This window comes from Sorex fumeus, unplaced genomic scaffold (genome assembly GCF_029834395.1).
Source record: "Sorex fumeus unplaced genomic scaffold, SorFum_2.1 ptg000109l, whole genome shotgun sequence".
NCBI classification, from domain to species: Eukaryota; Metazoa; Chordata; class Mammalia; order Eulipotyphla; family Soricidae; genus Sorex; species Sorex fumeus.
In genome coordinates, this window is record NW_026606166.1 from 3286187 (window position 1) to 3310000 (window position 23814).

At 46.5% G+C, this 23814-nt stretch overlaps 2 protein-coding genes across 2 annotated transcripts in view; both read left to right on the forward strand.

Annotated features, from left to right (window-relative positions):
• Nucleotides 1–2042: 2042 nt before the first annotated feature.
• LOC130042745 (T-cell surface glycoprotein CD1b-1-like) lies at nt 2043–18095 on the forward strand (the record flags this gene model as incomplete). Its single annotated transcript, XM_056134938.1, is given in 9 exon segments — nt 2043–2147; nt 2915–3249; nt 9131–9218; nt 9546–9639; nt 9899–10171; nt 11107–11133; nt 11136–11375; nt 11693–11983; nt 18049–18095. Coding segments are annotated over 9 exon segments (1500 nt in total), but the record flags the coding sequence as incomplete, so codon positions are not given.
• Nucleotides 18096–23277: 5182 nt separating this feature from the next.
• The window catches only part of LOC130042746 (T-cell surface glycoprotein CD1e, membrane-associated-like), a 3000-nt gene continuing 2463 nt past the window's right edge, over nt 23278–23814 (forward strand). The window contains exons 1-2 of the mRNA XM_056134939.1: nt 23278–23338; nt 23576–23814. The exon at nt 23576–23814 is cut by the window's right edge and continues 58 nt beyond it. Of these exons, the coding sequence (XP_055990914.1) occupies nt 23278–23338; nt 23576–23814 (300 nt within the window). The remainder of the gene's footprint in view (nt 23339–23575) is intronic.

The following is a 23814-nucleotide window of genomic DNA, read 5'->3' on the forward strand; positions in this document are numbered from 1 at the left end:
CAGTCTTTCTATGTCTGTCCCTCTCTTTCTGACTCAGTGAATTCTTAAGCACCCAAACAGTATCTCTTAAGCTGAATAAGCGCCTGGCTCCTTTAATAAATAAGTAACAAGTATATTTAGTAAAATTCTTTTTTTTCTTTGGCTTTTTGGGTCACATCTGGAGATACACAGGGGTTACTCCTGGCTCTCCACTCAGGAATCACCCCTGGTGGTGCTCAGGGGACCATATGGGATACTGGGAATTGAACCCGGGTTGGCCGCATGCAAGGCAAATGCCCTACCCGCTGTACTATTGCTCCAGCCCCATAGGAAAATTCTTTTAAAAATTATTTTCTGGGGTGGAATAGTAGGTAGAGCATGTAAAGAGCTTGGTTTTACACATATATGGCCTGGGTTTTATCCCCAGAACCCTATATGATCCCCAGAACCCCATCAGGAGTAATCCCTGAATACAGAGCCCAGACTAAGCCTTGAGTACTGCTGGGTGTCATCCTAAGACAAAACAAAACAAATTTAGTTTCTGATATGCAAAATCAGTATTGACAACAGTGTGCTAGGTGTTATTGGTTTACCTGTGGTTAGAGGGTTCAATCTTTTCATCACTGTCACTGTCTTCCCATTGTTCATCGATTTTCTTAAGTGGGCCCAGTAACATCTCCATCGTGAGATTTTGTTGTTACTCTGTTTGGCATATTGAATACGTCATGGGTAGCTTGCCAGGCTTTGCTGTGCAGGCGAGATTCTCTCGGTAGCTTGCTAGGCTCTACGAGAGGGGCGGAAGAATCAAACTTGGGTCGGCCATGTTGGCTGCAAGCAAGGCAAATGCCTTACCCACTATGCTATCGCTCCAGCTCCAATCTTTTCATGAATTAAGAAATATTTTCCTCTAGGGTGGTGAGTCAAGCAAGCAACCACAGTTAACCAGAAGACCCCTTCTCAGCTAAGGTGCCCACATGAGCACCTAGAACAGAGAGGACTCGTATGGTTTTAGAAGTGCACCAGAAGTAGAACTCTAACCCAGGACCAGCACCAACACAGGCCCCTCCCCCACAGGTACATCAGGGGTGGGGAGCGTGGACTCTAGAACAGCATGCTGAGCAAACAGCCACAGTTAATTTCCCCTCTCATGCAGCCACAGTTATTTTCCCCCTTCATAGCACTTGGAACTCATATCTTAACGTCCGTTACCTAATTCTTAAGAGAACAGCCTGGCTATCCCAAACACATTAGATCAATAGTCCACTAGACCACACCAATCAAAATACTCCCCACGGTCACGGTCACGGTCCTCCTGTTGTTCATCGATTTGCTTGAGTGGGCCCAGTAACGTCTCCATCATGAGACTTGTTGTTACTGTGTTTGGCATATCGAATATGTCACAGGTAGCTTGCCAGGCTCTGCCGTGCGGGTGAGGTACTCTCGGTAGCTTGCCGGGCTCTCCGAGAGGGGCAGATGAATCGAACTCAGAAAATACTACCCAAACTTAACAAAATAACGGTGAACACAAGAATCTGAACAAGCTTAATGTAAAAGAACACATTCCCTGTAGCTACACTAGAGGCCCTACATAAGTCACACAAGAGAACCAAAGAGGAAGTTGGTATTCTAGAAGGGGAAAAAGGTGATGTCCATCAACGAAGCTCATCCAGAATCCTCTCTCACAGCAAGATGGGGACCCTGATAGTGAACTGGATGGACCCACCTCCATATTACCGCAGCAACATGGGGAAACAGCACAGATCCCAACCATGAGGAGTGGGTGAAAAAAAGAGCCCAGAAGCCTCAACAGGGAATATCCACAAATACAATCTCTACTATAAAGAATTCGTAGATGAAATGTTGAGAATGCTCAATGAGCTTAAAGAAACAGTGGAATGGACATCCAGTAAATTAATGAAGGACATAAAGAAAAAAAGTATAACAGATAACCAATAAAATACAGAAAAAATGAGATCAGAAATAAAAAAGCTATAAATATAGGTCTCACTAATAAAGTATTTTTAGATGAACTTAAAAACTGAGTGGGTGCCCTCAACAGTACAATGACAACAGCCAGAGACAGAATCAGCAAGCTTGAAGATGAGCTGCAGAAAATGAACAGGCAGCAACAGAAAATGGAAAAAGACCTCAAAAGAGCTTCAGGGCAAGTATGAGATCTAGGAGGATCCACAAGCATAGAGACATGGTCCTGTGTGGTTCACAGGTTGCAGAAACATAGACAAGAGATTTCTGTCATCTTGACACAGTGATTCATCTTATAAGTACAGGATACAGCCCCCACCTTGCCATGTCTTCATGTATGGCCCATTCTTCCCTTTGTCTGCACAAGGTGCCCACCAGGTCACCATGCCAGCATGCTGCTGCCCCAGTGTTTCTGTTCTTTCATGCTATTGACTCTACAATGCCTGATCCTCACACTCACTGCAGCACCCACATGACCACACATAGAGCCCCAGCTCATATGTTGCTGTCTCTATACAGGGGGCCCCATGTTACCATGTCTACATGCTGTAGTCCCCACTTTGTTATTTTTAAATTTTTACTAGTGAAAAAACCATGAGGTACAGTTGTAGACTTACAAATTTCTGTGCTTGGATTTCAGTTATACAATGATTGAGTACCCGTTCCTCCACCAGTTCCCATTATCCTCCACCACTGATCCCGGTATCCCTCCCACTCCCCATCCCCCCATCCCACCCTGCCTCTGTACCAGGGCATTCCCTTTTGTTCTCTCTCTCCTTTTGGGTGCTGTGGTCTGCAAAAGAGGAATTGAGTGGCAATCATGTTCGGTCTATAGTCTACTTTCAGCATGCTTCTCCCATCCTGGGAGGATCCTCCCAACACCCTTTATTTGGTGCTCCTTTCTCTATCTGAGCTGCAATTCCCCCTAGCATGAAGCTGCCTTTTCCCTTAGTATGCGGATAGCCCCCATTTTGACCTGTATGCAAGTTGTAGTCACTACATCATGGTGTTCAAATTAAAGTACCTGAGTTTTGTGTCTGCAAACCATGGAATATGCAAGCTGTGTCTAGAGGCAGGCATATCCCACAGGGTTTTGCATGCTATGGAACCTACAAGGTGTGTCTGTACACAGGTGAATCCTGCAAGACAGTGTGTTTCTGATCTCCACTTCTGCAAGCTGTGGAACCCCGAGGGCATGTCTGTATGTGGGCAATTCCAACCTGTTTGTGTCTGCATCCTGTGGCTCCTGCATCACCCTGTCTTCATGCACCTTGCAGATATTGCAAGGTAAGTGCGTCTATATCCAGGGTAAGTGACATGGGAGCTACATCTTGTGACCACAGTAAAGCAGGGAGTGTGCTGTTGGAACCATCAATGTGCATTCACAGCCTCATGGTGTTTTCAGAAATAGGAACAAGGGGGTCATTTTGCGCAGAGACAGCAAAGTGGGAACTGCAGTGTGCAGACATGGCAGCACCAGGGCTGCTGCATAGAGCTACAGTGATGTGGGGATCATGCCTATGAAGCATCGTATGGTCTGGAGCTCAAGGCACAGTGACATGGGGTTAATAGCATGCTGACATGGGGTTAACATCAACATTCAATACATGGGTCTATTGTGTGTGCTGACATGGTGATATTCAAATGAGAGCTACACCTAGCAGAGATGGCAATCTGGGGGCCACCACATACAGACAGGGTGACGCATGGACCATGGGTGACACATATGGTAATTCAGGTTCACTGTGCTATACACAATGAAGTGCAGATTGCAGCATGCAGACAAGGCAACTTAGGGTAAGTATCATGTAGACACAGACTTTTGGGATTCAAAGAGTATAGACAGAGTTGTGTTGGGGTCATGGTTTGCAAAACTGAGAACATGAAGGCTGTAACATGCAGACACTGTAACTTGTGATCTTTTGTGTACAGAGAGAACCTCACTGAAATTGCCTACCAGCAGACACGGCTTGTGTGTTCCAGGGCTTGTAGACAGACCATGTTGTCCCAGCTTGTAGACATGGTGACACAGTAACCATGGCTTTCACACCCAAAGCAGAGGCCATGGTGTGTAGTCTTGGTGACATGAGAGCCACTGCATGCAGACACATGGCACATGGACTGGGGAATGCACACTTAGTAGGTTGGTGCCATATCAACTAGACAAAACATGGAAGGGTCAGTGACTTTTGACAAAGTGATACAGACATGGAGCCATGAGAACCACAACGTGCTACACAGTTATGTGGAGTTCATGACATGTAGACATGGTGACCCATGGGCCAGGGTGCACACACCTGGCAACACAAGACTGCATTGTGCAGACACAGTCATTCAAGAGATGCTGTGTGGAGACACGGTCTCACAGAGTGTGTCAGCATATAGACACAGTCTTGTAGATTCCACAATGTGCAGACAAGGCATTGCAGGGTCAACAGTTTTCAGACAGGGAGTCTTGGCTTGTGGACACAAACTCATGAAAATCTCTCATGTGTAGACACTGTCTTGAGGAGTCTGTGGCTTGCAGAAACAGAGAGATACAGGGACCAAATTGTATAGACTCTGTGTTGCAGGTATGTTGGTATGTAGAAACAGCGAAACACTGCTATGGCAAGCAGTCAAGGTGACCCAGGACTTAGCATGCAGGCAAGTCATCATGTGATCCATGGCTTGAGACATGGTGACATGGGGGATGTGGCATTCAGACGTGTTCTCGCTGGAACCACCAGCATGCATACATAGCCTCTCTGGGCCTATGGATTGCAAACATGGCATTTCTGGGTCCATGATTTGCATACAAGGATATGTGTACAGATGCAGAGTGCAGATACGGTGAAGCAGTGCTGCCAAGTGGAGCCTTGGTGGTATATAGAGACATACAGATGGGCTGTGGCATATAGACATGTCAACTCGGCTGGCCATTGAGTCCATACACAGCAACGTGGGGTCTGCTGGGAACAGACAATGAGGTCTTGGCATGCCTACAAAGCTTTGAGGATCAACAGGGTACAGACAGGGCAAGGTGGGAGCTTCTGTGTGCAGAGAGAAAATTTCAGGAACTCCCACATGTAAATGTGACCCCATGGAGCCTGTGGCTCGCATAAATAGAGATGCATGCTAATATGGCAAAATGGAAACCACCTACATGCAGGGAATGCTTCAGGGGGCTGAAACATTCAAACATGGTGACATGATGGCTATAGCCTACTAACAAATTGGCATGGGGTGACATGGCTTACAGATACTGTGGATCAGCTGGCCATGGAGTGCAGACACAAGAATGTGGGGGCCGCAGCATGCAGACATGGAGGGAGACACAAGGACCACAGATCACCCGCACATACAGAAAGTGGGGCCTTCTGTATGAGGACATGGCCTCTTGGGAACCCCCAAGTACAGACACAGCTTGTGGGGTCCACCACATGCAGACAAGACACTGTGGGCTCTGCAGGTTTCACAGAGAGTCATAGCTTGCAGGCACAGTAACACGGAGCCCATGATGAGACATGGTGCATATTGTGCAGGCATGGTGAAGTAGGTCCACTGTGTGCAGACAAGTCATCACCTGGCTCAAAGATTGAGATATGGTGACACTGGGGTTGTGACATGCCAACGTGACCTCACTAGAATCACTCACATGCAGACTCAGACTCTGAGACTATGGCTTGCAGACACAGCTACATGGAGCCTGCAGTCTTAAGACTTGTGAGGTCCTCACATGCAGATACTGCAGTGTGGGTTCTGCAGCTTTTCATAGGAAATACTTACGTGTCATCAGGGTCCTGTGGGTTTTGTGGCATTCAGAGATGGTGATGCTGGGACCCCTTTGTGCAGACATGGCAATGTAGAGGGTCCATGCATGCAGATGTGGTGATATGGTGTCCATAACATGCAGCTACTACCTTAAGGTGGTTGCAGCATGCATACATGGTGATATGGGGACTGCAGAGTGAAGATATAATCTTCTAGCAAACACCTACTTGCAGACAGTATATCAGTTGGATGCAGCATTCAAACATGGTTATTCGGGGATCGTAAAATGCAGACCCTTCCCGGAGGAGGTATCAGCATGCAAACATTGTGATTTGGGTGTTGAGGCATGTGGACACAGTGACATGGGGGGAAATGGCATACAGGCATGTGACAGTGAAGACTGAAGTATACAGACTCAGAGAATTATGAGCTACGGCAAGCATAAAAGGTGGCATGAGCACCATTGCATACAGACAAGGCGTGTGCCTTCTGTAGCATGCAGGCACAGTGACTCAGGGGTCTTCCATGTAGACATGTCCTTTCAGGGTCCACAGCTTGCAGACAAAATCTCCAGTGACAAACCTGTCTGCAGATGTAGTTTGCTTTTACAGTTTTCAGAGACAGTGTTCAAGTGCCACACAAGGAGAAGTGGTGACTCAGAGGCCAAGATACGCAGACAGACTGAAACATGGCTCATAAATTGCCCACACAAGTTGCACAGCAAGTAGACATGATGACATGGGGGCCAAAGAGTTCAGACAAGGCACCATGGGCCCTGGAGCACTTGAACCAGGCAAAGTGTGGCTGCAGCATGTAGACATGGCAAAACATAGGCTGTGGTGTGTACACACGGCAATATAGGGTTGCAATGTGCAGAAGCAGTGACATGGGAGCGTCTACATATAGACATAGTCTCATAGGATGTTCATGCATGCTATTGTGGCCTCAGTTTCTGTGGCATCCTATCTGCAACTTGTGAAGAGGGTTATATGGGAGCCATGGCACACAGACATGAATCCCCAGAAGTCTCTCAATTCAGATATGGCATTTTAGGGTCCACACCATGCAGAAAAAAGGATGTGGGGCTATGGCAAGCAGACATGGCTATGGGCTCTCAGGGTGCTGCCATGGTGACTTGGCGGCTATGGCAGAAGATATGACTTCCTGGGGTCCACAGCATGCAGAAATAGTGATATGGAAGGCTATGCTATGGCATGCAGTCAAGGTGATATGGGGGCTACAGCACCCAGCCATGATGATGCGGGGCCAAGCCTGAAAGCAAAGTGATATAAGTGGAATAATTTGCAGACATATCAAGGTTGGGATTGTGAATGCAGACTAAATGACACACAGGTGGCAGCATGCCACATGTTGATGTAGGGGCCGTGGCATTTAATAGGCCAGGAAAACTGGGGTGGTGGTGGCTTGAAGATAAGGTAACAAAGGGACCATGGTTTTCAGACATGGTGATTCAGGGACCACTGTGTGCAAACACACAGAGGCATGGAGGTCACATTTGCACTAATAGGAACGTGAAGGACCGCTGTATGCACACAGTGTGACACTGGGTATTGCAAATAAGGCATTGCAGGACTATGACATAGAGAGATGATGTAGGAGCAGCAGGGTAAAGCCACAAGAGGTGTGACAACAGCGAGGTGGGCCCAAAGAGTGTAGATACAATGACCCACAGGGCACAACCTTGCAGGAAATGCCTGTTTACAGACACAGCCTTGTGGGTCCGTGGCATTCAGATATAGCAATGCAGGCCAAGTCATGCCAACATGGAGATGTAGTGACACAGCGTGCAGACATGATAACATGGGGGTTGCAGTGAGTAGACACAGTCATTTGATCCCTCTGACATGTACACAACCTTGCAGTAATGCCTGGTTGCAGACAAAGCCAATCATAGTGAGAACTCCCACATACATATAGATAGAGAATAGGTGTGACTTGACAGCTCCTAGCAGATCTGATGGGATATGAGGTTCATGGCATGTAGGGGCATACCACAGACCTCATCAGTCCTAGATTTCCCCAGCTGTTCCCAAGGTGACAGAGGTGGGTAGAGAGGAAGTTACAGGCCCCTTCTCAAGGGTGCTGCCTCTCTCTCACTTTACATATGTCACAAGTATATCCCACCCACATCAAGACCAACACCAGTCCAGGTGCCTCTCCTCCCTCCTATTCACCCTAACTTGACTCTTTCCTCTTTGATTTCTTTTACCTCTTGCCTTAGTGCATTGAATCAATATGATTTTAACCTTTTCATGTATCAAATGTCGGGTATAAGAGAAAATTTTAAGATAAAAGTCTCCAAGGAGGGACAAGTGAGACAGTACAGTAGGCAGGGTGCCTGCCTTGCACTTGGACAATGCCCTTTCAATCCTGAGCACCCCATGTAGGGGGCAATTGCCTCAACACACACACAGCTCCATGTTTAATCCTGTCACCAGGTACCCTCTCCAGCACACTGAGGAGGCCCTTAGCATGGGTGTGGTAGAGTATTGAACTGTCTGGCCCTGAGGGAGCTGGGATCATCAGGCACCAGTGGCCCCAGTTTCCCTGAGCACTATTGAAAGGCCCCTTCAAAAAAGCTTTCTGGAACATCCAACAAGTGATTCTGGGTAATGTGTGTGGATAGTTCCATGTAGACAAGTGCATGGATAGGGAAGGAAAGTGTTTGGGATCAGGCCTGCAGTGTAAACAGCATCTACATGACAGCACCTGGAATCATCTCTTCAGCCTAGGGACCTGGAGGGTGATTCTGGGAAGGAGAGAGATTGTGTAAAGCCCTCCCTCTCAGTCCCTGGATGAGCTGTGGCCAGACTGGCAGAGGCAAAGATGTCCCAGAGTCAAGCCTCAACACATCTCAGTGACTCTTGACAGTTGACAGGTCTGGAAATGTACCCCAGCCTCCCGTGAGCCACTGCTACTTTGCCTCATCCAGAGGGTCACAGGAGTCAGTGCTCCGGCCCTCTGTTCACCAGTCATATATCAATCCCTTCTTACTATGCAAACACATGGGATATGGTGGGGTAACTGCATAAACAGGGACTCTGCCCCCCAGTGCTCCCAGTTGGGGATATTGATGGGCAAACATGCCCACTCCCACAGCTCATGTCTTGTCTATTGTAGCGAGCAGGGAATTGGCTCTACCCTGCGAGTTCAGGGCTTACTCCTGTCTCTGAGCACAGGGTAACTCCTGATGGTTTTGTGTGGGGGGGGGGGGGACGGTGTGTGGTGTCAGTCTCTGAACCCAGGTGGGACATGGACAAGCAAGTGCCCTATCCATTTCACTCCCTCCAGCCTAAACAACTATTCCTAACAGGAGGAGAATGGGAACAAGTAGCAGGAGCCTGGGTATGGGAGTACAGACTTGTGAGACTAGAGTGGGGGTGACATTCCCTAGGTCTGAGCACATGCCCCAGAATGGTGGAAGGGAAGAACATTCCAGCCAGAGGCTGTTTTCGGAAGGCCAGGGCTTCATCCTGGACAGGGTGAGTGTCACCACGACCCTCTCCTTCCCCACACATGATTTCCATGTCCCTACTAGGATGTCCTCCAGCAGCGCTGAGGTCCACATCCCCCAGGAGTATTCTACCCCAAGCACACAGCAACATTCCAGCAAGAGAGGCTGGAGGCTGGGTGGAATCAGGATTCTGGAGGCTGGACAGAGAGGAAATAAAGAGAAGAGTGGAAGGCCCCAGAGTGGGAGGTACGTTTTCTTTTGATGTGCAGAGTGCATGAGGAAGAGATTTGTCAGTTGGACGAAAGAGGAACTTACAGTGGAGTGCTTTGAGAACGTTCACTGAATCAAAGATCAGGTGCACTGGGAGTCAGAGTCCCTCTTCCAGGCCATGCTGCAGACACCCTGGCTGCTGCTGGTGGTCCTCTGTCTGGGTGCTGGCAGTGAGGATGGTGAGATCTCTGCTCTGGCACCTCTGTGGCCCATAACACTATGTTTCCCCACCAGTCTCTTTGAAGACTGGGTCTGGAACTTGAGATCTGTTGAACTGCTCCTGCTATGCAGACACAAGAGATATGGTGGGGTGACAGCACAAACAGGGATACTGCCCTGATTCCTGGGTCCTTTCCACTTTTTTCTTTTTCCTTTCCTCTGCAGTATGTCTTCCCTGCTGCCCCTTCTCTCACTTCTTTTCCCTTTCCTCTCCTACAGCTGCCCAGGGACACATCACCTCTCGTCTCCATCTTATCCAGATCTCAACCTTTGTAAATAGTTCCTCAGTCCAAAAGGAAGGCGCAGCCTGGTTGGATGATTTGCAGACTCATAGCTGGGACAGTGCTGAGGACAAGGTCAAATTCTTGAAGCCCTGGTCCAAAGGCAACTTCAGTACTGAGGAGCTGACGGAGCTGGAAGATCTGTTCAGAGTTTTCTTCATCGGGTTCACTCGGGAAGTACAGGACCGTGTTGAGGAATTCCACTTTGAATGTGAGTTTGTTCTCGGTCTCCCTGGGGTCAGGATGCCACTTCTGATCTTCCCTTCCTCCTTTCTCTTACACTCACAATTGTCCGAGGTGAAATCCTGTTCAATCTCTCCACAAAATATTCTAAATTCTGCTGTTTTCCTGTGCTCTCTTCCAACAGATAAAAATTTTTCTTCTCCAGGGGCTGGAGTGATAGCACAGTGGGTAGGGCGTTTGCCATGCATGTGGCCGACCCAAGTTTGATTCCCATCATCATATATGGGTCCCTGAGCACCGCCAGGGGTAATTCCTGAGTGCAGAGCCAGGAGTAACCCCTGTGCATCACCAGGTGTGACCCAAAAAGCCAAAAAAAAAAATCTTTCTTCTCCATTCTTTGCTTCTCTCAAAACCCTAGACTCTGCAGTGTGGCACTGTCCTTGATCCTCTTTCTTTGTGGCTTCCTGACAGACCCTCTTCCCTTCTCCAGGAGCATTTTTCTGTCTGCACAATCACTCGCTTTTGCAGATCCCCACCTCATATCCTTGCAGTAGCTTCTTTCCTGGAAACATGCTACCCCAAGCAGTCTCTCTGCTGAAAACGCTAGAGTCATGGTTTTGGATTTCTTATTTCACATCTTGGGCTGGAGCGATAGCACGGCGGGTAGGGCGTTCGCCTTACACGCAGCCAACATGGCCGACCTGAGTTCGATTCCTCCGCCCCTCTCGGAGAGCCCGGCAAGCTACCGAGAGTATTCGATATGCCAGACACAGTAACAACAAAGTCTCCAATGGAGACGTTACTGGGCCCACTCGAGCAAATCGACGATCAATGGGAGGGCCTTTACCTTACCTTACCTTTATTTCACATCTCATCAATTCACCCTGCCAAAACATCAAGCTCATTCCTTCATTCCTTTCTCATTTCTTGAAAATAACCTTTTCTATTTGATCCTCTATACAGACCCCTTTGTGATCCAGAGCTCAGTAGGCTATCTAGGAAATCGATAGAACGATTTTTGAGGGCAGCTTTAGGAGGACTGGATTTCCTGAGCTTGAAAAATAAAACCTGCATGCCGGCTCCTGAGGGCGGATGGAAAGCTCAAGTGGTGTGCCAAACTGTCCTGAAGTACAAAGGCATGTGTGACACTATCAGAAAGCTGCTCATGGACACCTGCCCCAGGTTCCTGCTGGGTCTACTGGATGCAGGAAAGGCAGAGCTCCAGAGGCAAGGTGAGGGCACCTTCCTGGGATGTACAAGATAGTGCTGGGGAATTACACAATTTAAGTTCCAGTAAGGACTAGAGATAGCACCATGTGCTGAGCCAGAGCTTTGCTGGGCACTGCCCCAAGCACATACAATTCTTGCCTGCACAGAGAGGTGGAGCACAGTGAGACTGACCCCAAATTTCCTCCTGATAAAGCCCCAAGAGTAAGGAGCAGCAGCAAATCATGTTTGAAAAAGGAGTGGAAGGGGTCCCAGTAAAACTCAGAGGTGTCTGCAGGTCTTCATGAAGATCAGCACCTGACACTTGCCACTTGCTTTCTAGTGAGGCCTGAGGCCTGGCTGTCTTCCCGCCCCAGCCCTGGACCTGGCCACCTGCTGCTCGTGTGCCACGTGTCAGGGTTCTATCCCAAGACCCTGTGGGCCATGTGGGTGCGAGGGGAGCAGGAGCAGCCAGGAACTCAGCGAGTGGACACACTGCCCAATGCTGATGGCACGTGGTATCTCCGGGTGACCCTGGACGTGGGAGTCAAGGAGACAGCTGGTCTGGCCTGCAGAGTGAAGCACAGCAGTCTGGGAGGACAGGACATCATCCTCCACTGGGGTGAGAATGCCTAGGTCCCACTGGAAAAAGGTCTGTCTGACCTCCCTCTGGTCCAGGGCTGTGGGGGTGAAGCTGATCAGGGTCAAAAAAAGGAGGGGGAGGAGGGAGGAGTGGAGGGGCATGGGGAAAGAGTAGGAAGGGGAGCAAGAGGAAGAGAGGAGGAAAGGGGGAAGAGAAACAAGAGGGTGACAGAGATGAAGAGGGAAGAGAGAAGGCTTCTAAGTGGAGGGAAGGCAGGGTAGCCAGAGGAACTAAGAGAGAGAGAAAGGGAAGGGGGAAAGGGACAGAGAGAGTGGGAGGGAGCAAGGAAGAGGGGTAGGTGACAGGGGGCAAGAAGAAGGGTGGAAAGGGAGATAGAATAAAATCTGGAAGAATAGATTATTTCTGGGACTCAGGTGGCAATGGGAATAAAAGCAAAGGCATTAAGGTGTAAAATCACAGTGTTGAAGGAAGGATAGGCAGATTAGTGAGGGTCCCGTCAAGAGAAGGTGAGAAGTGCTGGGATATCAGGGGTGGGTGAGGGACTAGGCTGAAGATGACATCCTCGTGTCCTCCTGGTTTCAGGACTCCCCACCCCCACCAACTGGGTGGTCTGGACTTGGTTGGTACCCGCCTTGGTCCTTCTCTTAGGCCTTGCCTTGTGGGTTTTGAAGCGCAGGTGAGTCTTTATTCTTAATTTTTGTCCACCCTCCCCTTTCCCACCATTTATGTTTATTCCCCCTTAGTCTGTTTTCCTACCACAGGGTTGCAGCCATTTTAAGGTGCCCAGAGAGGAGGCTGTATTAAGCATATTTTCTGCACAGGGAGTCTAGAATTCCTTTCCTGTTATTCAGGCCCAGACTTTGACACCCACTCTTCAACTCCCCGAACCCTACCTAACCCCTTGTGCTTCTATTTACTTTGGGGGCATGGTGCTGGGGATACATCCCCAAGCCTCGAACAAACTGAGCCACCTCCAGGCCCCTTTCCTCTTTTTCAATATGAGTGCTCTAGGGATGTCCCCTCAGGCATAGCTCTTTCTCTAAAGGACTGACACACAGAGAATAATGAATGTGCTCAGATGCTGGTCTGCTGCGGCAGGTATCAGTGTTCCCTGCCTCTGTAATACTGATAGCACCTTCTGGATAGACAGAGCACTTTAAGTTCAGCTGCTCTGCCAAAGAGCCCTCCAGCTGACTCCTGCTATAGGTTGTTACAGATAAAAGAATGAAGTGCAAATGTGGTGCTGCAGTCTCTTAGGTAAACTGATTGCTTTCTTCTTGACAGGGCTTATCAGACTATCCCCTGAGCTCTCAGCCAAGCTCTGTTTCCATTGGGAGTAAGTTCGCAGAGGCCACCCCTTGTTGGGATCATCATGTCCACTGAGTAATTTTCATAAGTGCCCAACTCAGAGTCTCTGAAGGACATGAGACGATATGACTTAGGCGGCATACATCATCAGAGCTGTGTTCATTCTGCAAGGCACCATTGAGGACATCCCGAAGTCTGCAGAGGGGAGAGATATGGAAGAAACACATTCTCAGAATCAATGAAACATGGTGTCTTCCCTTCGGTTTCCTGTGTGAAGCTTTTTTATTGTTGTAACAAAGATCATTTAATCAATTTTATTGTGAAAAACCAAGGTGCTTTCATTGATCATTTAACGTCAGTGGATCTCAACTAAACAATTACCTAAAACTTACATTCAGAGTAGGGGTACAGATCACTTTATATAACAGTATTTCCAGAAAATACAAAAAGAAGGAGTTTCTCGGTTGGTTACTTTGCCACAATTGATTGCATGGGAGGGGTATAAAGCAGGATCCTTACTGCTAGGAATCAGACCCACAGTACCTGTGAGACTCCCTGGGAGAGAGGACATGTCAGCTGGACATCATGGGTCAGATGTCATCCATACAGAAACCAGAAGTGGCACTAGCAGGCCCAGAATCTGCCTACCCAAATGAGGATGACAGCAGCTTCTTTGACAAATGATATTTCAACAGAAGTAGGAAAATGTAATGTGTGAAGTTTAAATTGCAATTTTTCCTCTCTATTTCTGTGAACCTCCTTGCACCTGCAAAATTCTTTTGGCTTAAGCAATGCCTTACCCGATGCATTGGGATAGTAGTGGGAAACTTTGGAATGAGGCAGGTATCTAGGGGCCAGTCCTCTGAGTGACCCATTCTAGGAACTGGAATGTAGACCAGAAATCATAAAAGCAATTATCATAAATCATAGAGATGAGTAAGTCATAAAACATAAAGCCAACCCGAACAGAACAGAAAGTCCAGGTCAACTGGATTACCTAGGCAGATAGAACCACAGAAACAGTTAGTAAATATCTATATGCAACTATAAGCAGAATGTGTTAACCACAAAGATTCCTATCATTCTGACACCCAAATATTTGCTCGAGTGGGCCCAGTAATGTCTCCATTGGAGACTTTGTTGTTACTGTGTCTGGCATATCGAATACTCTCGGTAGCTTGCCAGGCTCTCAGAGAGGGGCGGAGGAATCGAACTCGGGTCGGCCATGTTGGCCGCTTGTAAGGCAAACGCCCTACCCGCTGTGCTATCGCTCCAGCCCCTTAAAAATAAGTTTTACACCCGGGGCACCGCAGAGGGGGCAGATGAGACCCCTCCCCACCCCAAGGGCCCCAGCCCTGGCAGACAAAAACCTCTAGAACTCAAATATCCTGCTCATGGCTGCTCTCTACAAGCTTGGGCAGAGCTTCACCCATGAGTGAACCTTCTCCTGGACCTTTTCCTCAGTGAATGCAGTCGCAAGACACTTCATAGTACACACCATACCCATAGTCCAAGAGTATGGGTATTCATTTGATGGGATTCAAAGTAAGAGGCAACCAACCTTAGAGGGAAACATATTATTTTGGTTCTGCTTTGGGGCAGGGATTGGGGTTCAGGATGGAAACACCTGAAATATGGTGGTGGGAAGGTGTATTGGTGGTGGGATTGGTGTTTGAATATTAAATGTAATCAAATATTGTGAACTTCTTTAAAAAATAAAAAATAATTTTTAAAAATAAGTTTTGTTCTGGTTTGCAGTACAGGTACTGAGAGGTTATCATGTTTGTTATTTAATATGTTTTTATCACTCAGTTTTTATCCAGAGTGATCATGTCCAACTATCTTTTTCATAGTGGTCCCTTCTCTATCCCAACTGCTAACCCCCCCACCCCAGCTATTGCGGCAAGCTTCAAATAGAGGAACAATCCTCCTGTCTCTTGTTTCTACTGTCCTTGAGTCTCTCTCTTTTTTCTATCCCGCCAAAGTCCAATCATTCTATGTCTATCCCTCTCCTTCTGACTCAGTTCACTCAGCACAATACTCCTCATGTTTATCCATTTATAAGTGAATTTCATAACTTCATTTTCCAAACACCTACACAATATACCATTCTGTAACTGGCGACTTATTTATTGTCAAATAATTTTTATTGACTTATAAATTATCTGCAAATTTAGTATATATTGAGTATGTACATCGAAATCCTTTCGGACAGGAACATACAACCATTATATCAAGGATTTAACACATCTCTTTCTTCTAAGAATAAAACATCTACTTTTCCCAGGGAAATTAGAAGGTGCTGCTAGAAAAGACTTTTATTATGGGAGCTGGTAGGTAACTTCCCAGAAGGAGAGGGGAGATCAGCATGTTGGCAGAATGTTGGCAGAGTAGTTCAATGCCAGAAATCTTACCATGGGTCCTGGGATAAGCTGTCTTTATACGTTCACATAAACAGCATAGTCATTACCTAAAGGAAAATTTGCTGGAAAAGAAAGAAAAGTCACTGCGGGGGGGGGGGGGGGTTAAGGTCATAAACTCTGAAACTAAATATTGAAGTAAAAGAACTCGAACATGTCAACTTCCTGGAAGTCTGGCCGACTTGGAAGGCTGAACAACTGTTGGACAGGGAGTGAGGCTCTGAGAGAAGAGAACAGTTAAGTAGCTCTAAAACTAGGGACTCCACACATTTCCTCTCCACCTTGTCTGTACCTTGTACAGGTGAATTTATTTATTTGCCGTGCCTGGATAAAATCTAAGACCACACACAGGAAATCTTTGCACTCTGTTGTGGAAAATCCAATTCCTCAGCACTGAGATTTCATGACATGAAACATTTGTACAGTCATGGTTTATAGTTACAATAGAGATTTACATCACTTTATAGACATTAGAATTTTATTAAGTAGGCATTATTTAGATTACTACCATAAAATTTGTCAATCATATTTGTTTAGAGGAAATACAGGGAGGTAACTGACAATCACAATTTTAATAGTGGCAGATAAAAGTCACACATTCAGGCCTGGAGAGATAGCATAGCAGACAGGGCATTTGTCTTACACACAGCCAACCTGGACTTCAATCCCCAGCAACTCAGATGGTCTCTCAACCTAAGTCCTGAGCAATGCTGGTTGTGACTCCAAAAGAAAAAAAAAATCGCACATAATGTGCTCAAAATACCATTTAACATCATTTTTAGGTGATTTCCCTCTTGTCATTTTCTTACAAAGGCATATTGATGCTTCTAAAGCCACAGCTTGCAACATGTTTCCTGTGAATTTTTCAGTGTTGATGAGGTTAACAAAAGGGGATCTTGGAGAGTGAGTGTAGGAGGGTCCCAAGAAAGGCATAGCATGGGGATATCCTCTTAAGGACTCCTGTGCAACCAGTAGAGGCATCCTATTCTCTGCCCTGTGGGCCCTGATGTGAAACGGCTGCAGACAGCAAGACGATTCCCCCATAGAGTAGCAGCTTGTGGTTCTTATGAGCTCTATTAAGACAGTCCTTTGAGACAGTTCTCTCCTGTGGATGTTCCTATCTTCTCTCATGCTTGTCCCAACCTCAGGCTCCAAACAGGTATATGGGTATGTGTAGGTTGGGGTGAGGATAGGGAGGCCTCTGGAAAAACCCCAGGGCACAGTGGCCAGAGTTCACATTGGCTAAGTCATGTTCATCCACAGTAAACTGCAGAACAAGGAACATGTGATTAAGACTCTGCACCAGGCCAACATCAGGTTCCCTGGTCACCAGAAGATCACAGCTTCAAGAAACAAAAGGTAAAGGTAAAGGCCCTCCCGTTGATCGTCGATTTGCTCGAGCGGGCCCAGTAACGTCTCCATTGGAGACTTTGTTGTTACTGTGTCTGGCATATCGAATACTCTCGGTAGCTTGCCGGGCTCTCCGAGAGGGGCGGAGGAATCGAACTCAGGTCGACCATGTTGGCCGCTTGTAAGGCGAACGCCCTACCCGCTGTGCTATTGCTCCAGCCCTCAAGAAACAAAGCGTACCAAATTCAACGTGAATGAGTTTAAAGATATGGTGGGCAAGAAGCAGCTCATCCCAGATGTGGGAACAAATACTTCCTGAATCCTGGGCCTCTGGACAAACGGGGAACACTGCAATCTTGAGAGCCTTGGAGCTCCCCAACCCGGCCCTCACCAACCTGTCCCACCCCACAGCAATAAATCTTGCTTCTTAACAGATAGAGTCCTGACCACATACATATTGAAAAATAGTGAATTGATCTTACAGCACACAGCAGCGAAGAAAACCAGCTGCTGGGCTCCGGGCTCCACAACTTCCAGAGAATTCTCTGGGCCCCATACTGAGCCGATGTCACCGGGAGGTCCCAGATGGGGTAGGTGCTGTCTCCCCACCTTCTCCCGATGAAATCCTGGTGACCATGAGCTTCTACAAGCATGGCTCTGGCATGTGGGCACCAGGACTATTTCCAGAACTGTGCGGCATTTCCTAATATGCAAAGTGATCAATGGAAAGTAAATGATCTAGCTTTTGTCCCTGAAAAACATGCTTAAATGGTGGTGGGAAAATCTGAGCAAAATATAATGCCCAACCAAAATGCCCCTGGACTGTGCATTTAACTATGGTTCTATGCTGCCCTGGGAGGGGAAAAGTGTCCGTCCCTCCACCTGTCCCCCTTGCAGCGGTGGCATGATGGCCTGCATCTTTTAGAGCATAATGAGCAGCCAGGTATGAGGGTATGAGACTGCATTGACAAGGCACGTGGGGCCTCTTGGGATGGGGGGTGAAACCGGACCTGCTCCCCTCCATGACAATGCTCCGGGTTGCCACCCTCAAATGCCTCCTCCAGCTTCTAAACAACCATGAACCCAGAGGCACACAAACCAATCTCGGAACCCAGGGACTTTTGGCAGTAATCCCTCTAGGTTTATTACTAAAATATCAGAAATCCAAATTCGTGTGGCAGCAATTGTGGCCACACGTCATCATATCCTCTTCATAATCAGCAATAGAAAACAAATTATCTAATGATGTACTTCTGGCAGGTTTGAATCTTGGGGAAAATTCCAAATAATAATGTTGGATCTTTTGTCATAATATTGAATGTGATCATCGTAGAGAGAGAGTAAAGTGGAAATCTGCTACATGGGGGTGGGTGGGAGAGGGAGTTTACAGGGGCTCTTGGTGGTGGAAAATGTGCACTGGTGAAGGGATGGGTGTTTGATCATTTTATGACCAACCGAGACTTGAACTGAAGGGTTTTTTGACTGTTCTCATGGTGATTCAATAAATAAATGAAAAAAAAAAGGCAGAAAAATGGTGAATCTGCACTGATGAAATTTTGTGAAGCAAGGAGAAAATCATGATACACGCTATGCACTAAAACTTAAGTAAATATTAAACTATCTTTTTTACAGTATATTTTAAGCATGAATTTTAATTTAGGAGAATTCTTTTCAATGATTTTTTACTGTTTAAAATTATTTTTATATTATTATAGATATATATACATACTTTGCCTTGTGTAGTTCTTTCCTTTGACTTGTGGGTCTGGTACACTACAGAGTGAGCAGTGGTATGGGGTTATTTTAACCAATCTGAAAGCAAAATTGCTTGTGGAATAAATGTAATTTTACTCTAAAACTTATTTTTTATTTTTATTTAGTAAGCAATTCTATAATTGGATAAAACTATGTTGGACTCTACTACTTTCACCTCTAGAATTTCCATGCACCTTTTTACTCTATTTGTTATTTTTATAAATAAGGCCCAAATTTACAGTCCCTGGCAATGTGTATCCCCTCCCCCAACTCAGCACTGCCAGCTGTGTCCCTGAGACATCATGCTATCTACAAACTTACTATTGGGTCCTAGGAGCTGTCATATCAGGCTGCTTAGAAGTGTCTCATTTGTTTGCTTTGTATTGTTTCTGATGATGCCTCTGAGTTTGGGTTTATATTTTGCCTACTCTGCCATGAATCACGTGGGCACCTCAGGCTACAAGGTCAAGGTTTTCATGACTCTCCCTGCCCAGGTAGAATATCACTGAATGTCCTGGAATGAAAGGTGGGGAAATCAAGAGCTCTGCTATTGCTCTCACCTGAGATCACTGTGTCTTCTAGAACATAAACCTTCAATTTGTCGCATGCCTTTAATCCGTTTCCAAGGATTAAAGTTTTTAAAAATATTATATAGTTTTATTTCTATTTTTATGGGAGAAGATGAATAAATTCCTCACTCAACCATTCTGTCTGTGTGGTCTGAGGGTGCACTTTGCTAGTTCCACTTACAAATGATTCAGTGCCTCATACAGGCTCAGAACACTTGGACAGGGGCTTGGTGGTATGCTGGAGGAAGCTGCGAGTCTTGTGGGTTCTGTTGTGGCATACATGAATTGCACATGTTCTAGCACCTGTTGGTTTAACACGGTGGAAAGGAAAACCCAAATGCTACCCAGAGCTCACCTCGGAGGCTGCATTTGGAAAGCACATATGAGCATGGCACCACCATACACTTACAGAACAGTGAGCACAAGCACCCTCATCACAGAGCGGGAGATTTGCAGGTGCTGGGCATTTTACAAGTATGCTATCAGAGCATCAGCCTCCTGAATACACTTGCTACAGGCAACCTGATGTGACTTTGTTTAAAATATAGTATACTATTGAATTCAGTACAAAATGGCTTTGTTCATTTTTTCTTTTTTTTCTGCTTTTCCCTGTGATGCACGGGGGTTACTCCCAGTTTAGCACTCAGGAATTACTCCTGGCGGTGCTCAGGTGACCATATGGGTTGCTGGGAATGGAACCCAGGTTGGCTGCGTCCAAGGCAAATGCCCTATCCACTGTGCTATCACTCCAGCCTCTGTTCACTTTTTCAAGAAATGATATTTAAAACAGAGAAGTAGACCTTTGTGATATACGAGAAGTTAAGGTTGTTAAATGCCTGTTGAGGTATGTGTGTTTTTCGGTTCCTCAGGTGGCATATGCCCTCGAGTTACCAGGCCTTTGGGGTGCCGCTTCTCCTTTACGTATGACGTGTCCTCTTCCCTCAGAGTGACTGTCTGGGAATGCAGCCTCCTCTTCCTGATGGCCCATTCTTCTTACCAAGTGTTAGCACTGCCCAATAAACTCCCCCAATACATTTTACTTGTGTATAAATTTGTATGAATCTTTTTTTTTCACACCACACTCTGCTATGAGTTGTGGGTTCACCTCCTTACTCTTAGTACACTTTGCCATTCTAGTCTCTTAGTGAAAGATCCAACACATAGTTAGTACTCAAGGAACATTTACTTAATGAGTGAAACAATGACTAAGAGGACAAACCCCAAAAGATTTGACACAAATATATGTATTAAACATAACTGCACGGGGCTGGAGTGATAGCACAGAGGGTAGGGCATTTGTCTTGCACGTGGCCCACCCGGGTTCGATTCCCAGCATCCCATATGGTCCCCTGAGCACTTCCAGGGGTAATTCCTGAGCGCAGAGCCAGGAGTGACCCTTGTGCATTGTCGGGTGTGACCCAAAAAACAAACAAACAAAAACCATAACTGCAAAACACATATTCAAAAGTTATGGACATGTTTGTAAATATCTTGACTTGTGTAGCTCATGCTGGGTGGACCTGTGGAGATTCTAAATCCCAAATGTTCTTGCCCGAGTCTGAATTTCAGAATGTCACAGACTGAACTGTGACCTCCATACCCCCTTGTCCCCACCCCAGCTTGTCTCTCCCTCTGTGGATGGTGTGCCTTCATCTCTGCATGGCAGAGCCTCTGATGAGCTTGTCACTTGCCTGCTCTGTTGGTCCCTCACAACCCACCCATCCTTGCTACTGCCTTTGCTCAAATTACTAAAGCCATGTCCTGCTGTGATCTCCCTGCTCTCTGATATTGTGATTCTTTTAGGAGTTAAAAGTGGATGGATGGCGACACTGCGCCGTGAGGTTGGAGGTGGGAACATTATAAAAACTATTGTAAACAGCTATGTAAATAACATCGAAATACTTTTTTTTAATTTCAAGAAAATATTTGAACTTGAACTTGGTGAAGAACTAAGAGGTTGTAACTGAATACATTCATGCTTTTCTGCACAAACAATACAATTTTTTCCCTTTGCCTCAGAGAAGTACAAAGCGGGCACTGCTGGGAGTTCACTTGCCTCATTGTCTGATCATTTTTCTTACTGTCCCATACCTGGTTTTATGGTGCTCTACCTGCCAAAAAATGTATCAGAAGAGTCTGACAATAAAAGCAGTTTTTAAAATAATTCTCTAAATAATTGTCCTTACTAGCCTTAAACTGTAGCACTGTAGCACTGTCCTCCCATTGTTCTTCGATTTGCTCTCGTGGGCACCAGTAACGTCTCCATTGTGAGACCTGTAGTTACTGTTTTTGGCATATTGAATACGCCACGGGTAGCTTGCCGGGTTCTGCTGTGCGGTGGGATACTCTCGGTAGCTTGCCAGGCTCTCTGAGAGGGGCGGAGTAATTGAACCTGGGTCTGCCATGTGCAAGGCAAATGCCCTACCTGCTGTGCTATCACACAATGAATAATGTATCTGACTACAGATCAGCCTTAAACATAAAGGGAAATATACATATATACACACACATACATATGTCCATGTATGTATATATATAGACCTATATGTATATGTAGCATATATATATATATATATATATATATATATATATATGCATGCCTCTTGGAGAGCCCAGCAAGCTGCCAAGAGTATCCCGCTCCAAGAGGGGTGGAGGAATCAAACCTGGGTATGCCACATGCAAGGCAAATGCCCTACTGGCTGTGCTATTGCACAATGGATATCACATCTGACTACAGATCAGCCTTAAACATAGAGGGAAATTATATATATATATATATATATATATATATATATACACACACACACATATGTACATGTATGTATACATATAGACCTATATGTATATGTAGCATATACATATGTTTTTGTATATATATACATACATATATATCTTGGAGAGCCCAGCAAGCTTCCAAGAGTATCCCATCCTCATGGAAGAGCCTGGAAAGCTACCCATGGCATATTCGATATGCCAAAAACAGTAACAATAATGGGTCTCATTCTTCTGACCCTGAAAGAGCCTCCAATGTAAGACAAGTAAGGAGAGGCTGCTAAAATCTCAGGGCTGGGATGAATGGAGACATTACTGGTGTCCGCTTTAGTAAATCGATGAACAATAGAATGACAGTGATACAGTGATATAGTGATACAACCTTAAACAAAACCAATCAATTATTTCAACAAAAGAAAAGATTCAGAAACCAACATAACAAGAGTGCATGTTTATTACAAGATGGAAATGTACATCCTCAGAATCCAAAGTAACCCTAAAGACTTATTTTTAGGATCCTTTGAGGACCCCTCAAGTCTTCAAAATGTAGGCAGCTTTGCCTGAGAACCTTCAAGTCTGCTTTTCTGGGGACAGCAGGCCTATCAGATTGTGATTGGCAGCTTTGTGTATGTGTGCACTCTCCTTGTGTCCAGACCTCATGCAAATAGAGCTCTGAATATCAACTTAAATTTTGACTCAATTCGCAGTATCTCTAGACACCACCTATTTGTGAGATTTTTCTGATTTGTATTTTCACTATTTCCTCTACCTTCCTCTCTGAAGCTCTTGGTCACTTATCCTCAACCCTTGGAGCTGAAACAATTCCTGAGTGCTAAACCAGGGAGGCTGTGTGTAAGCCAAGACTCCTGGAGCTAGAGCAGGGTGAGGTGGAGGAGGTACAGAGGAAGCCAGAACTAGGGGCTGGAGCCATACAGGAGGGAACTGGCCAGGGAGAGGTCAGGGAGGGGTGTGTGTGTGTGTGTGTGTGTGTGTGTGTGTGTGTGTGTGTGAGAGAGAGAGAGAGAGAGAGAGAGAGAGAGAGAGAGAGAGAGAGAGAGAAGGAAGTCAGAGGAGGAGCAAGCAGGAAGGCGGTGAGTATCTCCCTGGGCTGAAAGCAGTCACCGCAGAGGCACCTTCATAACCAAGCTCGATGCTGCGCCTGCTGGCCCTGTTTCTTACAGGTTTTCTCTGCTGTGAGGCAAACCCAGCAGGTAAGGAGAGTCCAGGTGGAAAGAGCTGTGGTGGGCACTGCAGGGAAGAAGTTCTGGGAGGGGCTGGGAAGGGGACTACTGTACCTTCAGGATGCCTGGCAAGTGTGTGCAGCTCCCAGAACCTGCCTTGGTCTCCTCTGACTGGGGAGAGAGGAAGCTGGTTCAGGTGTTCTTGAGACAGTGCCATTCTGTGTGGGACCGTCCTTTTGCTTTGTCACACTCTGCCCCTTGTCTCAGGGCCCCAGATGCTAGAAACAGATCCTGTGGCCAGTGAAGAGTCGCCCTCATTCCGCCTGATCCAGGTTTCGTCGTTCTCCAACCACACCTGGGCATCCAGCCAGGGCTCAGCATGGCTGGGAGAGCTGCAGACTCATGCCTGGGACAGTGCCCTAGGCACTGTTCACTTTCTGCTGCCCTGGTCCCACGGAAACTTCAGCAAGCAGGAGCTGAAGAACTTCCAGGCACTTCTGCAGCTC